The sequence below is a fragment of the Bos indicus x Bos taurus genome, chromosome 7 (genome assembly GCF_003369695.1).
Source record: "Bos indicus x Bos taurus breed Angus x Brahman F1 hybrid chromosome 7, Bos_hybrid_MaternalHap_v2.0, whole genome shotgun sequence".
NCBI classification, from domain to species: domain Eukaryota; kingdom Metazoa; phylum Chordata; class Mammalia; order Artiodactyla; family Bovidae; genus Bos; species Bos indicus x Bos taurus.
Window position 1 is genome coordinate 17,559,500 of NC_040082.1, and position 16,784 is coordinate 17,576,283.

At 41.1% G+C, this 16,784-nt stretch overlaps 1 protein-coding gene across 1 annotated transcript in view; it reads left to right on the forward strand.

Moving 5' to 3' along the window:
* FAM172A (family with sequence similarity 172 member A) overlaps positions 1 to 16,434 on the forward strand; it is a 429,003-nt gene extending 412,569 nt beyond the window's left edge. Inside the window, exon 11 of the mRNA XM_027545608.1 lies at positions 13,243 to 16,434. Within this exon, the coding sequence (XP_027401409.1) occupies positions 13,243 to 13,385 (143 nt within the window). The 3' untranslated portion in view covers positions 13,386 to 16,434. The remainder of the gene's footprint in view (positions 1 to 13,242) is intronic.
* The last annotated feature ends 350 nt before the right edge of the window (positions 16,435 to 16,784 follow it).

Sequence of the window (16,784 nt, forward strand, 5' to 3'; positions counted from 1 at the left end):
CGTATTACACTATGGTTTTATAAGGTGTTCCTGTAACAGGAATCATAAGCAGGACACAGGATCCATTTGTGTTATTTCTTACAACTGCATATGAGTCTATAATTATCTAAAAATAAAAAGTGTAATTATAAATGAATGAATCCAAAAAATTGAAGTGCAAATCCTCTGTGGAGAAACTGATAAACCTTCATTAAGAGACATTAAAGATGATCTAAATAAATCGCAAGACGTATCACAGTCACCGATTACAGGATTAACATTGTAGGTATATCAGCTCTCCCTAAATTAGTGTATAGGCTTACTACAGTCCCAAGTCATTGAGTGGCTGCGGCGGTCTCTAGTGGCTACTTTCCCACCTTGTCTTTCCTTCCCCTCCTCTTCCTACTGGCTGCACAGCAGAGGTCTGTGCTTTTGAGAGTCTGACAAAACAATATAAAATGATGCTGTAGATACAAAGGTTCATCTGACTCACGTATGTATTCAGAATACCACTAGCACTTTGCTTTGTGAAGTCACCAGTTTTAATTGCTGTGATCCTCCGTATGCTTCCATTTCCTTTATTTCAAAAGAAGACCCATCATCAAAATAGTGCAAAACCCATAGAAAACATCTATGAATTTATGTTTTATTGTATCTTAATAGCATTTAATAAGTATCAGGTTTCTGGTGAATTCACTTCTAGATAGTTTTTTATACAACACATATCTATTAAGCCTCAGCTGTGATTTCTGGAATAAAAAGTTTTGAGGCATTACCCTCAAAGGATTTGGAGATAAAACAAGATATTTTCATACATGAAATGACTAGTTAAGCAAAGTAAGTATATGATAATATAGTATCTGCTATATATACACAAAACACTGAAACATGAAGAAAGGAAGTGGTTGGTGTGGGGTAAGGAATCAAAGAAGTTTTATTAGAGGAAGTAAATATTGAACTGAATCTGAAAGTAGTAAGACATCTCTGAAAATGTTTTATTATAATGCTTAGTCACTTTAGAAATATTAACTGTATTTAAGCAGTGTCGGTATAGCTACGGCCTGTCACAGCTGCTCTGGACTTTAGATTTCTCACTTGTGAAATGGAGCTGTTAGATGAACTTTTATCTTGGGTTCTTTCCACGTCTTTACTATCTTATATTTGCTATGTTTCTATCTGCATCTAAATTTGAACCAAGCTCACTACATCTTGGGAGTGCAAGCTCTTGAACAGTTAAAGTTTGACTCTGCAAGTTCTCAGTTCTGACACTGTCCTAAACGTCATTTGATGCTAGTAAATTGTATTTACTAGAGAAGGACGGCATTTAGCTAAGTAGAACTATGAGATACTCTATACTTACCAGCTAGTTACTGGCGGGCTGTGGATCACCTGCACCTACCTCCTCAGTTTGTTGGAGAGAGCAAGAAAAACACTCTACTCCTTGAGTTTCGGTTATAGAGTATCCAACCACTATTACATTCCAATTTTAGAGGATTTTATTTCTAGACTCTAAAAGCTGGTATACACTTCAGTATAGGGTACATTGGTCCATCTGTGTTGAAGATGAGTAAAGTTTGACCACTGCCTTCAAAAACTTCACCATGGTAATCAATCTCTTCTCTGACTGGACTTCAGAATCACAGATGCCCAGACCCTGAGATTTTGAAAAGGTTTAAAAATTGTCAGCTGACCTGGGCCTGGGAGAATGGGGGATATTTATAGAAAAACAGTTGATGGATTACACCCAGAAAAGAAGACTTAATCTAGGGAATGGAGGACTTTAAACCACGTGGAGGAATTTCTACATAATTTGAAAGATTCTGAAGAAAATTGGATATGTTTGAGCAGAGAAAGAGGTCTGTGACACAGAGGATACTTTAGAATGTTTCATCTGGTAGCAGGGTACAAGACAGAAGAGGGTGAAGGCTGTGAAGTTTGTTAGGAGGAAGTTTCTGGAGGCTAAATAATAGGTCATTAAATCCAGACTGGTAACAGGGGAATAGAAAGGGGAAAAAAAAGAGATTGGAAAAACTTTGCTGAGGTATAACTGTCAGGATTTGGTAACTGATTGGATCAGGAGTCAGGGAACAAGCAAAAACAAAATCAAAAGCGACTGAGAGGTTTGTCTGTTCATAGAAGCGAAGAAAGTGGGAAAGCCTGCCTGGAGAGTAAGTCCACAGTCACCTCTGGGGGCCTGCAGACATGGAACACAGTGAGAGCACATTCCCAGCCTGGTACCTTTCCACCACACACACCAGCCCAGAGTGGCAAGAACCCAGATGCATCAGCGGAGAAGAGCACAGTTGTTAGGAAAATGCTGTCTCTAATCCAGCTACTACTTTGAAATATTTTATTAGGCTGCCTTTCAACTCTTAACTGCATATGACTGTTGCCTACTACTATAACTCACTTTATGTGAAACAGAAGTAGGTGTGTTTTACACTCTGAAGTGTGCGGGAGGAGAATGATCTACAGGTGGGAGGAGTTGATAAGTGCAATCAGGGAGGGTTAAATCCATCATTCCAACTCCCCCATAATCCATTCAGTCTTTACCAAAAAAAAAAAAATAAAGGGTACTCTTTAAGTACAAATTATATTTCTCCTTTGATGAAACTCTGCTGCTTGTACTTGGAATAAAATTAAATTAATTCCATTGTACTTGAAATAAAATCAAAACCTTGCACTGTGGCCTGAGAAACCTCACATGGCTTGGAGGCTGCCCACCTCTCTGAATCGTCTCCCACTTTCCCCTCACCCTCCATACTCTGGGCACTGACTCTTCAGTTCCTTGACTGTGACTTGCTCGTCCCCTGCTCAGACCCACCCCCCCTGCACCCCCGCCCCCAACCTCCCCACACCCCTGGCCCTTGTTCTCCCAGGACCCTGCCTACAGCAGCCTCCCCAGACCTGCATCTGGCTCCCTCTTTCCATTCTGGTCTCGGGTCAGAAGTCTTTTCCATCAAGTGTAAATGGATGACCACCTCTCCTCCTCTTTGTTCTCTTCACCTCCGCCATTGTGTGTGTGTGTGTGTGTGTGTGTGTGAGATTCCCCTACAGTGCTTCTGACTCTGAAATTATCAGGTTCATTGGTGTACCTGGTTATCACTTGTCATCCCCACCAGCACATATGCTCCAAGAGCAGAGTCTTTGTATATCACTCACAGGACCCATGGAAAAAACTTCCCACAAAATATATCCTCTAGAATAGAATCCACGGTTGAGGGAAGAGGACCACAGAAGACTCAGATATGTGAACTAGTAAATGATTTTCTTTTGCATAGAAATAAAGTATTTTGCAATCCATTCAATCTCTCCCTGCTGTCTCTTTCTCATTCTCTCTCTCCCCTCCTCCCCCTTACTTCCCTTCTCTTACTTTCTCTCCCTTTCTCCCCACCTCTCTCTTACTTACACAAACACACACACACACAAAGTCAGACTGGCAGCCATAAGCCATGGGTATGTAGCGAGGAACACAGAGAAGCTGGAAGAAAAGGGAAGCCTGACAAGATATCTAGAAAGCTGCACTAGCCCTCGTGATCAGAAGCAGGCCCAGAAAGCTCTTTGCTGCTTGTGTTGGAAATAATACGATCAAATATCTATGGAAACAGCTATGTCATGATTCTTTGCATTCCTTATTTAGAGCTCTGTGCTCGTACGATCCTCTGGTAAATTCAGTTCAGTTCAGTCATGTCCGACTCTTTGTGACCCCATGGACTGCAGCATGCCAGGCCTCCCTGTTTATCACCAACTCCCAGAGTTTACCCAAACTCATGTCCATTGAATCAGTGATGCCATCCAACCATCTCACCCTCTGTTGTCCCCTTCTCCTCCCGCCTTCAGTCTTTCCCAGCATCAGGGTCTTTTCCAGTGAGTCAGTTCTTCGCATCAGGTAGCCAAAGTATTGGAGTTTCAGCTTCAGCATCAGCCCTTCCAATGAATATTCAGGACTGATTTCCTTTAGGATGGACTGGTTGGATCTCCTTGCAGTCCAAGGGACTCTCGAGTCTTCAACACCACAGTTCAAAAGCATCAATTCTTCGGCGCCCAACTTTCTTTATGGTCCAACTCTCACATCTATATGTGACTACTGGAAAAACCATACCTTTGACTGGATGGGCCTTTGTCAGCAAAGTAATGTCTCTGCTTTTTAATATGCTGTCTAGGTTGGTCATAGCTTTTATTCCAAGAAACAAGTGTCTTTTAATTTCATGGCTGCAGTCACCATCTGCAGTGATTTTGGAGTCCAAGAAAATAAAGTCTCTCACAGTATCCATTGTTTCCCTATCTAATTGCCATGAAGTGATGGGACCAGATGCCATGATCTTCGTTTTTTGAATGTTGAATTTTAAGCCAGCTTTTTCACTCTCCTCTTTCACTTTCATCAAGAGCCTCTTCAGTTCCTCGTCACTTTCTGCCTTAAGGATAGTGTCATCTGCACATTTGAGGTTATTGATATTTCTCCCAGTAATCTTGATTTCAGCCTGTGCTTCATCCAGCCTGGCATTTCACATAATGTATTCTGCATATACATTAAATAAACAGGGTGACAATATACAGCCTTGACGTACTCCTTTCCTGATTTGGAACCAGTCTGTTGTTCCTTGTCCGGTTCTAACTGTTGCTTCTTGACCCGCATACAGATTTCTCAGGAGGCAGGTCAGGTGGTCTGGTATTCCCATCTCTTTCAGAATTTTCCAGTTTGTTGTGATTCACACAGTAGATCACAGAGCTGGTAAAATTACTTTTGAAAATGACAAGGGGAACCTAGAAAAAGAGAACTTTTGCCCACACTTGGGCTCATATTTGACAGGGAAACAGTATTCCTGGAGGCCAGGCCTTGTGACAACACTAAGAGTAGTACACGAGACAAGAGGACTTCCACACCACCTATCTGGGTTTGATGAGCAATTATAGCAACTAAAATGTGTCCATCTTCTATTGGCTAGGAGAGGCGCACTAGAGAGGTCTGCCAGGTTTAGTGTTGAAGACCCATAGCTACTGTAGGCTCTCTACTCTGCCTGAGAAATTTGCTTCCCAAAGTTGTCTCCTTGAATCTTAAGCTGCCCAGTGCCCAAACCACCACCCACTCCCCTTCCATAGATGAGAGAAAAGATGCTGGAGGAAAGGACAGACTTTCCCAGAAGCTGCGAATGACCCAGAAGTTTCTACCACTGATTTTTTGCCTTTGTTTCAGCCTGTTATCCCTAGTCAAGCTTGATGACTTGCCTTTAGGGTCTCAACACGATCTCAGCCTTAATGGGTTTGCAGCGTTGTTAGCAGTCGAAGACTTGCCTGTCTCTCCTTCCATGAGTAATTTAAGCAGGCATGTGACACGTTTAGTGAGCTGCTCTTGGCATTTTCCTCACTCAGTCTCAGTGATCACCCCACTTTGTTTGCCCCCACCCCCACCCCCACGTGACTGAGTCTCACACTTGTGCCTTCTAACTTGGAGAGTCACCATCAGGAGCCCTTCTGTGTTCAAATATTGGTAGATTTATTCTTTTAAATGATGTTCTCCTTGGAAGCTCTAGAATTCATTTTGCAATGAATTTTAGTAGTAATATATGTTTTCTTTCTTTTTAGAAGGCACATTATTTTTCCATGCTCTAGTATTTCTCTAATTCTTTATAGCTTTCTAAAAATAACCACTGGTGAGCTCATAAATTCATTGGTTAATCCCACTGGGACTCAATAATGCATATTACAGACCTCCTGATTTTTATATATTAGATTTTCTCAAGAATTCCCTTACCTGTTATTATCAACATAGCTATATTGACAGGGTCTTCATTACTTCCTAATTGCTCATATTTCTTTTTCTTGTTAAAGATCAATTTTTAAAATCAAGCCTCGCCAGTTTGAAAGTATCATAGATATGTTATCCTGTTAATGTGTTTCATATCTTTCTTGTTTTTTTCCTTTCCCCCTTTATCGTAAGAAGCATATAAAATTTATTCATTATCTTTTTCTTTAAAAACAAATTCTTTTGCAGGGGAGGGAGATGTCAGGGAGAGGGTAGGGAAACAGTTGTTTTTCCTCCTAAAATAAAAATATTAAAAAGGATATTTCATATTCAGAGGTGACTTTGCGAACAGTGATATTCCCTATTCTAAACCAGACCCTAAAATGTAAATTATGCATAAATTGTTGAAATTATTCCATGACCTTTTGGTTTCAGACCATGTAAAATAAGGTGACTAACAATAACTAGAATAGTGAATGGCTGCCCAAGAAATTCTTCTAAATTATCTTTTCAATGAGACCTTACTCATACTGTCCATCATATTATAGTAGTAAACCTCACCTCTGGAAAATCTGGGTGTGTGTGTGTGTGTGTGTGTGTGTGTGCACGCGCGCACGCATGTGTGATGTCACTTGAAGACTGATTATTTGCTTTCCCAGAGAATTCTTCACTTTATTAAAAGATTCACTGAAGAAGTAGATAACCTGTTTCTTCCTTTAAAAATATTCTATTTACAGAAATTGTATTTAAATATAACTTTTTAAGACATCTACTGCATAAAATGAGGTACAGCTTCAGAGTAGTCTACATCTACCAAAGTAAACATCAGGATTTTGGCTGCTAACTCAGTAGCATATTTTGGCATAGTTTTTGCCAAAAAAAAAAAAATTCTAAGCACTAAGATCAAGTGAAGAGGAGTATGGACAAGGCAGATTTGCAAGAAACACTTGAATTAAAGTCATCATAGGAAGAAGTAAGGGGCATTAGACAAGGCAAAAGACAGCAATGTTTTCTTCTCTCATACTATTCTTTGAGCATTCCACTGACAGTACTATTTCCAACTGTTTCTTGTTTAATTTCTAAATGCTGATACATAAATGCAGCCTCCTTTCTCAGCTCCATTACAAGACACTGTAATGTGTGGTGTGTGTGGAATGTGTTTGTATGCATAAAAGACACATAAAGTCTTTTGGGAAAACTTGACACATTTTAGCAATTTGATCTTCCTCATATGACTTATAGTCTCATCCTTTATACTTAAAGTTTCTAACCTTTTTGACCATTTGTGCTATCTCTACCTCCTTGAAATTTGCTATAGTTCATTTTTTAAACAATTGAGAGATAAAGAACATTCAGTGTAGTATTTTAATTGGAAGATCCCCTGTCTACTACCTTTTGGTTATTTCACAATGAACAACGTCATTGACAAACTATTTGTGAAAGAAACATTAAGTAAGAGAAGTAAAAGGCACTTTCTACCCTGTGTAAGGATAAAAGAGCTAGCTGTAGGTAGGGTTCAGGTTATAATAAAATTAATCTCTAATGTAATGAAAAAGAATTAACTTCATTTTTATTTAAGCTGACCCTTGATCATCTAAAAGCATACTATTTTAACAAATATTTTGTCATGCTTTTAACTGTCCTTAAATAAATTCTAGAGATAACATAATTCACCTACTTACAAGATTGCTAAATTTTTGTATCCCCCTAGTTAACATATGAAGGAAATAAAAGAAAAATAACCCATAATAATATGCATGCTAAGTCGCTTCAGTCGTGTCCGACTCTGTGCGACCCCATAGACGGCAGCCCACCAGGCCCCGCCGTCCCTGGGATTCTCCAGGCAAGAACACTGGAGTGGGTTGCCATTTCCTTCTCCAGTGCATGAAAGTGAAAAATGAAAGTGAAGTCCGACTCTAGCGACCCCATGGACTGCAGCCTATCAGGCTCCTCCCTCCATGGGATTTTCCAGGCAAGAGTGCTGGAGTGCGGTGCTATTGCTTTCTCCAAATAATATGCATATCACTATTTAAAGTGCTCAAGAAAACCTGCGTGGGTCCTGTGCATCGGCTCACCAGGAATTCTACATCTACAAATACAGGCCAGTTGCAGGTGTGCTTATCAGTGGCTCAAGAACTGTGAGCAGTGAGGCCAGTGATGAGATATTTCTCATATAGTAATCCATTCTTAGTAATACTCTGAACAACACAAGGCACAAAATTCCTTCACTTTACATGGTACCTGATTCCTGGAAAATTCTGTTATATTAAAGAATCATGCCGGAATACTTTGTTAAATCTAAATTCTAAGCCCATAATCATAAACAAGTTTTACAACTACACAAAACATTTGAAAACCATGTACAGTGCAGAACAATTCTTCACGCTGTAATGCCCTGCAAACTGAAGGATGTCCATCTCCCCGGCCTTCTCCCAATAAATGTCAAAAGCTCCTCCCAATTGTCTTGACCTCCAAAAAATTTTCCTACAGATTCCCAAAATGCCCCAGAGGCCACTACCATGTCCATTAAGAACCACTGATTATGACTGAGCAAGGGCACTTTTTTGTAATAAAGAACTGAGATCCTGCACATTTATTTTTTTTTTTGTCCAAGGGTCAGAAAGCTGTGGGTGACTCTGAGGGTGGTGGGTGGTGTTTGCCTAGGCTCCTGTGTGAAACCCCAGCCTCACTGATGAGGTAGAAGTTGCTATGTGCTGCTGGTAAGCCCAGGTGATGAAGGGAAAGGACACTGATGATGGATGCAGCGCCCTAGAAACAAGGAATAAGTCAGGACATGGGATGAGACTCATGGAGTTCTGAGGAGCAGCTCTCCAGTAAGAAATGATGAGTGTGGGAAAAAAAGAGTAAAAAGTATTTGCATCATTCTCGCGTCATTTTTCTGTCTTATGTATATTTTTTCCATGCCACCCTTACCCTAAACTCACTCCTGTGTTTGTATCATTTTCCACCTTGGAAATGTCTTTATTATAATTATTATTGTACAGCTGAATGGGTCATCACTTAAACTCCAGGAGAACTGTAGTGCATCAGACAAGCGGGGGCCTCAGGGAGTGTTCAGTTCAACACTTGCTGAGGCCCAGAGGACAGTGATGCTCTTGGTTCCTCTGAGTTATCTGGATTTTGTCCGTGAAGCTGCCCCTTCTAGGGGCCATGGTGGCCTTGTAACTGCCAAACTGAATACTTTTCTTCCACTTGAGTTCTTCCAAACCTCCCTAACACTGTTCATCCCCTCATCTCTTTCTTCAGCTTCACAGACTGAAGAACAGCACCTAAAACACAATGTAAATGACCTGCAGCCCAGACCTCTTCCTGACTTTCCTATCTTTTATTGAACCATCACCATCCTCCAAGTCACTGTGACTATAACCAAAGTCACTTCTTTATTTCTCCTCTTTATTCACCAGTAGCAGCCATCGCTTAATTAATAGGCAGGTCTTATTCATTTTTCCTCAATACCTATTGAGCCTATTTTTTTGTTTGTTTGTTTGTTGTTTTTTTTTTTCAGAGTCCATAAGCCTGTTCTATACATCAGTGTCTCTTTTGCTGTCTCATATACAGGGTTATCGTTACCATCTTTCTAAATTCCATATATATGCATTAGTATACTGTATTGGTGTTTTTCCTTCTGGCTTACTTCACTCTGTATAATAGGCTCCAGTTTCATCCACCTCATTAGAACTGATTCAAATGTATTCTTTTTAATGGCTGAGTAATACTCCATTGTGTATATGTACCACAGCTTTCTTATCCATTCATCTGCTGATGGACATCTAGGTTGCTTCCATGTCCTGGCTAAGAATGGCTGCGATTCAAAAGTCTACAAATAATAAATGCTGGAGAGGGTGTGGAGAAAAGGGAACCCTCTTACACTGTTGGTGGGAATGCAAACTAGTACAGCCACTATGGAGAACAGTGTGGAGATTCCTTAAAAAACTGAAAATAGAACTGCCTTATGATCCAGCAATCCCACTGCTGGGCATACACACTGAGGAAACCAGAAGGGAAAGAGACACGTGTACCCCAATGTTCATCGCTGCACATTTATTCTGATACTGAATTGATTTTATGGACTAGGAAACTGAATTTGCCCCAAAGGTGAATCATCCAGTAAGAGAAAGCCTGCCAGTCTAAAAGGATACAAAAATCAACCTGGGAAAACCCTTTACTCCTCATTGTGGGAACAACTTAGATTAGGAAAATGGGAGTTTGAAAAGGAGAAAGATGTTCACAGTCCCTAAAAAGAGGAGTTTTTGCTAAGGGTAAAGTTGTGGTAGAGCAAAGACCAGGCCTAACTATAAAACCATGTTTATCTCCTTCAAGTAACATACGTTAGTGCTGACTGGACTAGTTTCCATGATACCTACACATCACTGCCGTTTATTAATAAATGGCTGCTTTTTTAGTTAGCCTAGACTTTCCCCCTTTATTTGCTCTTATGAACAGATGATATAATGGCCTTGTGTTCCCATCCTGACGGAAGAAGTTCCCCTAAAGTGGTATATTTTTTAATTACTAGAAAGCTGCTGTCCGAAGTTTCCATTCTGTTAGTATTGCTATGGGTGGATATTCATACTAATTTTGAATATTTTGATTGACCTTTGGCCTTGAATTTTCAAAAATGGTCTCCAAACATGTTTTTGAAACGTGCATACACAGCCCCAGATGGACATGCAACTACCTAACTTCCAAATGCTATTTTTAAATTATTAAAAATCTACTTTCAGTAATTTAGAAAAGAAAGCCATTTTTATATAAGATATTTATGTTACCACTCCTTAGTTCAGGGAGAATTCTCCCTCCCCAACTTCCTTCTTCATAATTCAGTTTCTAACCCACCTTGCTTATTACTTTACTCCTAGCAATTTCCCTTCCTCTGACAGAGCACACATTCTCATTATTTATTCTCTTAAATTGCAAGGGTAAATACTGAGGGCCAGTGCAGGTCTTCAGTTATCTCAGGGACTTTGGTCTTTTCAGCCCAAGACTAATCAAGCAGAGAGTCATCATAAGCTAAAACTAAAAAGCCTTTGTAGTGACTTTATCACCAGGGAAATTTGTTCATCCTTCATAAAGACTGTCACCAGGAAAGAAAAAAAAATAAAGGAGTTAAAATTGCTTCAGACCATTTGACTCCTTAGGTCCCTCTAGATTCATACATTGAATTGGTTTTCAAGGGGTGGGAGGAATTATGAGAGGAGCTCCCTAAGAAAGCTTACAAATTCATCATAGCCTTGATAACATTAGTAAGTCTAAGTGTGATCACTACGGAGGAAATGCCAAATGAGCCTGGAAGCATGGGAAATGAGAAGGAAAAGAGACAATTAACACCTTTTTTTTTTCCCTATTGTGTTTGGGGATGGGTGTTTCCATGTAGTATGCATCGGAGAATAGTCAATACAATTGACTTAAAAAATATTTTTTCATTATAAGTGCTACTAATAATTATTATTGAAATGAAACTGGACTTACAAGACTCTAGAAACAGGGTTGGTCATTTCATAAACCGGTCCAGAAACTGGGCCCCCTTCTAAACATACCCATGAAATATTATTTAAAGTAGGTATGTCTGAGCTTATCTAGAACTGCTCACAAACTTCTTTTGTATTTGGAGAATATAGATGACTCCAAATTCAAAGGAAGTCTTTAAGACTGTTAGCTGAATAAATCAGTGAAAGTTATATACTGACAATAAATATCAGGAAGTTAAATATATTCTAAAGAACTTGAAATTTTACACTTATTGATGCAGGCACACATATATATAATTTTTTTCCCCAAGAATTCTACTAAGACATCAAAATCCAGTCAGGCACGTTAGGATTTGCCAGGATAAACCTACACTCATCTTCTTTCTCCCCCTGACTAACATTGAATTTTGCCCAAAATGAGTAAGCAAATGGAAAGATGACCTCATTTTTCAGTCTGAACACAGCAGTGTTGGGGGATATTTCTCAAGGATATGACTTCAGTACTAGATCTTAGTTCCAAATGCAGGTTCATTTGGCCAATCTGTAGAGGACAGGAGGGTAGAGAGCATCCTTCTGAGGACACCTATTAAAAGAGGGGCTCTCTAGTAAGGCCAGCTCCCACAGCTAAGTCACAGGCACAGAATATAGCTTTCTGCTCTCTGGTCGAGGCAGCCATAGCATCCTTATTGTTGTAACTCCCAGATTGTGATACTGTCACAAAACTGTTGCTAGGCAACAAATGTGGTTACCAGGACTCAGCGAATAGCTGAAGGGGAAAGCAAAGTGTTGCACCATTGTAGAGTAACCATAGCAATGACCTACTATTACAGACTAAAGAATTATCATTAACAATGTTAAAGTATCAGACAGAGGCCCCGAATCCAGAGACTTCCAGGCAGTGTCCCTCTGCATAATTGAGTGATCTAGGAAGCGATTTCAACCGTTTCAAAGCTATTCACTCATTATTTCTAGGGGGACAGTCTTTGTTGCTGTCATTTTTTTGTTTGTTTGTTTAAAAAGTGTTCCGTTTATACAGCTATTAGTAAAACGATGTAAGCTATCCCAAGGAGTCAAAAACAGGTTAACGGCCTCATCTCTTCTGTCTACATCAATGTTATTATTATTATTATTTTGGTCTGTCTCAAACTGAAGATTTTATTAAAAAAAAAAAAAACAAATTTACATTAGCATGAAACTGAAGCCCACAGAAAAGAAGCTGTAGTAAAATAAAAGAGCTCCATAAACTGACCACTTAACTTTCATTTGGTGAGTTGCATTCCTCCTGACAACATAGGGGGGCCTAGAGGCTGTTTTACTAGTGACTGCCTTGAAACACTGAGGGGTTTTGTTTAGCTTCTGTAAAACTGTCCCCTAAGATCTGTTAAAAAAAAAAAAGGAAAAGAAAAAACACGTAAGCTGCTGGGACACTAAACTCGGACGTGTTTGCTTCTCTCGGAAAGCAAAGAACCGTGAGTGCTCCGCGGTGGGTGCGGCCGCGGCCGGGACGCCGAGCCGCGCCGGGGAGACCAATCCCCGCGCGCGCCGGGCCTGGGGGCGGTGGGTGGTTTTCCCCGGCGGGAGAGGGAGTGGCCCTTCCCCGCCCCGCGCCTCGATTGGCCCGCAGGGGGCTGAGGCCGCGCCTCGGGCGACCGCTGGGAGACTAACGGGCCGCGGCCGCGCATCAGGGTCGGGGGGTGGCCGTGCTGGGGGGGCTCCGGCCCGCGACGGCGGAGTCCCGGGGTCGCGGACCCGGGCGGGCGGAGCCGCGGAGTCGGCCTGCGAGCCTCCCCGCGGGGCGGGAGGGACCCACGTGAGCCCTCAGGTACAGGGGTGGTCCCCAGGGGTCGACCCCAGGGGGTCGCAGGCCGCGGAAGGGCGGGGGCTGGGGAATGCTGGGGTGGGGGGCGGGACGCGGTCTCCGGGACCGACGATCGGCGGCCCAGTGTTCCCCCGCCCCTCCTCCCGCGCCTGCGGCGCGCGAGGCCACCGCGTAACCCCCCTACCCCTTCCCCTGTCTGTGCGTTTTTTCAGGCACCGACCGCCACGAGCTCACTTCCTGGAAGAGCTTCCCGTCTATTTTCAAATTCTTCACCGAAGCCTCCGAGGCCAAGAGCAGCTCCCTCAAGCCGGCTCTGACGCGGCGCTCGCACCGAATAAAGCACGAAGAGCTGTAAGAGGAGAGCGAGAGCGAGGACGCGGAGGGGGGCGGTAGAGGGGGGGGCGAGGAAGCGCCCCCGGAGCCGGAGTCCGCCCGCCTCACCCCTTCACACACAAACACACACACCCCGCCGGGCCCGGCGAGCCGACTCCCAGCCCCTCATTAGATTGTTTTCCCCCTCGGGCCACAGGGCCGTGATACATATATATAGAGAGAGACACATCTAAACGGCGTTCGGCATTATTTCTAGATGAGTGCACTGTCAAAGCAATCCGGGTCCACCGGTCGCGCCGGCGCTTCCTGCGGGCCGAGCCCGCGGCTCCGCGCAGACAGAGGCTGACGGCGCCCTGCCCGGCGCGGCCCGCGCGCCTCAGAGGGTCCCGACGGAGCCCGAGCGGGCGCTGCGGGGCGAGCGGCGTCCGCGCGGTCCTACCGCCCGCCGCCGCCGCGTCGCGCCGCTCCCACGGCCCCCGCCCCCGCCCCCCCCCCCCCCCCCACACACACTTTACCCAGAATCGTGTCCATTTTTTGTCTCTCCGAACCCAGGCAAACTTTTTATTCTAGACTTAAAACTCCCATTTTCAATAGAATCTTTTTTCTCTCTCCGAACCCAAGCAAACTTTTTATTCTAGACTTAAAAACTCCATTTTCAATAGAATTTTCCCTAAGGACTTCTGTCTTTTTTTTTTTAAGAAGTTATACAGTTACCCATCCAAAACCAAATTCAAACCCCCCAAAGTCAAGTTCAAATTCAGAACATGCATGCGGTGATGTACTGTGTAGTTTGAGTGGGGCAATTTGTGCTTTCCCTAACAATCTTATTTTTGAGACCAGAAGTGCGTGCACACACACACACACACACCCACCCACCCACCCACCCAAAAAACGGATAAAGTACCGAATCCACGTTATGGCGGAAAATCCTTGCCAGTTGAATCTGAGACTTTACACAGGTCTCTTAATTGCAGAAGAGTGTTCAAACCAGTGCATAATGATGAGCAAATCGTTTAAGTGTATGAGTGAAAGGTTTCATTTTCAGTGAAATTTCCAACTTCATCACTAGAATTTACTTTCTAAAATACACAGTGTGTATTGAGTAGCATTGTAATTTAGATAGCATAGTTAAGTCTTGTTTAAATCTTAATGTAGAGGAAGTTTGTTGTTAATCTTAACTGGATTGATATGTTCTGAGCTTTGGGGGTGGGGGGTTGTTAGGCCTTTTTAGGGAGATAATTTTTTATCCTCATCAGGAAAATGAACTTGTCTGCTCTTGAACCTTTTCCTTCTGAAAGACTTAGTGGAACTAAGATGATTCTTTTTAGTTTTCTGCTCCAACAGTATGAAAGACTTTTCTCCTCCCAACCCAATGGTATAATTCATAGTTCTCCACCTCCTTTGTAAGGTTTTGCCCTACAGTTTCAACAGTTAAGTTTTTTAGTCCAGCTAAGATCTGGCCAACAACACTGTGAAGTATAAGGTAAAAAAAAAAGTTAAGATTTTGCTGACTTTTAAATTCACATGTTAAATCTTAACATTATCAATTTTTTAATTGCTTGTATAATTTAATTACCTAGAGAAGATTCTGTTTCTAATAAGTGAGGATCTGAATTTAATATTTTTCCATCCTTTTTTAAAGTATATGCAACAATATGCCTGCCTTATTTGAGGTCATGATAAAATGTACCCAAAATGACTTAGGACTGTCTGACTCCTCAGAAGAATAACTTAAAAGGAAAACCTCATTCTTTTTATATTATGAATCGATTTCAGCAAGTTTTAAAACTGATAGTATCTGTGTTTGGTACACAAGTGCTTTAATTAGTTCTCATAATTTTAATGATGCTAAGTTAAGGTGATCTTTCTTCAGTAGTCTTACATGAGTATCTTTTGATGTTATTTTAGCAGAAACAGCATAGATGGAAAAATTAAAACATCGTTTTATCCAAGTATAACTCCAACAATGTCAAGCATGTTGGTCTGCAATCTTTTCTGTTTAGAAGTAATGGTGAACTGTGTTAACTAATGGTACCTTCCACTGACAGGCTTTGAGAATTTATACCGATTGTATGTATTTGTCAAAGTGTTACAAATTGTGTGGTGTTTTCAGTATCTGAAAATGTTCACAGGGAACTAATTTTATTGGTTTTTTTTTTTTTTTTAATCAGCACTTGTACAGTAGTCGGTTTGTGAAGCTTCTACAACTGAATTAGAGCAAATACGCTCGGGTTATAAACCAAATCACTCCTATTCCTTCTCTTCAGTTTTCTCACCTCTTTCTTTAAAAACCTTTACTGGTAACTGGAGTAAATCACTGTTTAAATTGCCTTTAAAACTACTGTGTTATTAGGCCTTATTTACACTATCTATAGAGAGCTATTTGCAAACTTAAGTTGTGTAAATACAGTTTCTACTTGTGGATCTAAGCTGTTGCCACCGCGAGAGAGCTAGGCATCCCGCCCTAGACCTCCAGCTGATTATTAGTAAGATTCCTTGTAATGTGGAATTTTTTATAACCTGTTGATTACAGGTTTCTTGGTATGAATATAATACTGTTATATTCACCTCAATTTTCCAAGAATAACAAGTTAGTTGGTAGTAGCCTGCCTGCTTGAACGAGATAAAGGGTTAACAAAATTTCTTTTCTGATCTCCCATTCTGATTTCTTTAAACAAGTTTTCAGCAGAGTAGAGGTTTAAAGTTTGGAAGTGGGCTTTTATCTTTCTTTTTTTAACTGTATAGTGAGTTCTTAGAGGAAGTGTAATGGGAAGCAAGGAGTTGCTGATAAATCTAAGGTTCAGAATAGTCCTGTTAAAACTTAAAAGCCAGATCCTGGCTTTGGAGCTTTCTAAAGATACATAACCATACAGCCATTAAAGGTTTTCATGGATATTTGAATGGGGAAGGAGGAGATGTACTTGTAATAATTGTTCTTTTCTCAAGTTTCTACCTTGTGCTTCAACTTGGATTACTTTATTGTTTATACCAAAAGAAAACTAAAGCACAGGAGTTTCCTATATATGATATATTTCTGTTTACTATTTTAAAATAAAAAATAATTTTCCCAATATTCAGTGATGTGTTATTCTTGTTCAGAAGTTCATTTTATCACATATAGAGGTCAATAAAAGCAGAAACTTAAAAAGAATGATGGGACAGCATTTATCAATATTATAAACCTTACAGCTGCTTATTATTACTATTATTATTGCTGTAAAGTAATATCCTAACTTCAGTTGAGTCACTCTTTAGGTTGGAACTTTCACAAAGCTAACATTTGTTTTTAAGACCTGAAATATCTCCTTAGCTACAAGGAAATTAGAACCTGTTGTTAAACTATCATTTTATAAGATATATTTTACTATATATGGTAAACAAATGTGTTTTCCAGAAGGAGTCTGCTGAGATTAAATTGCTC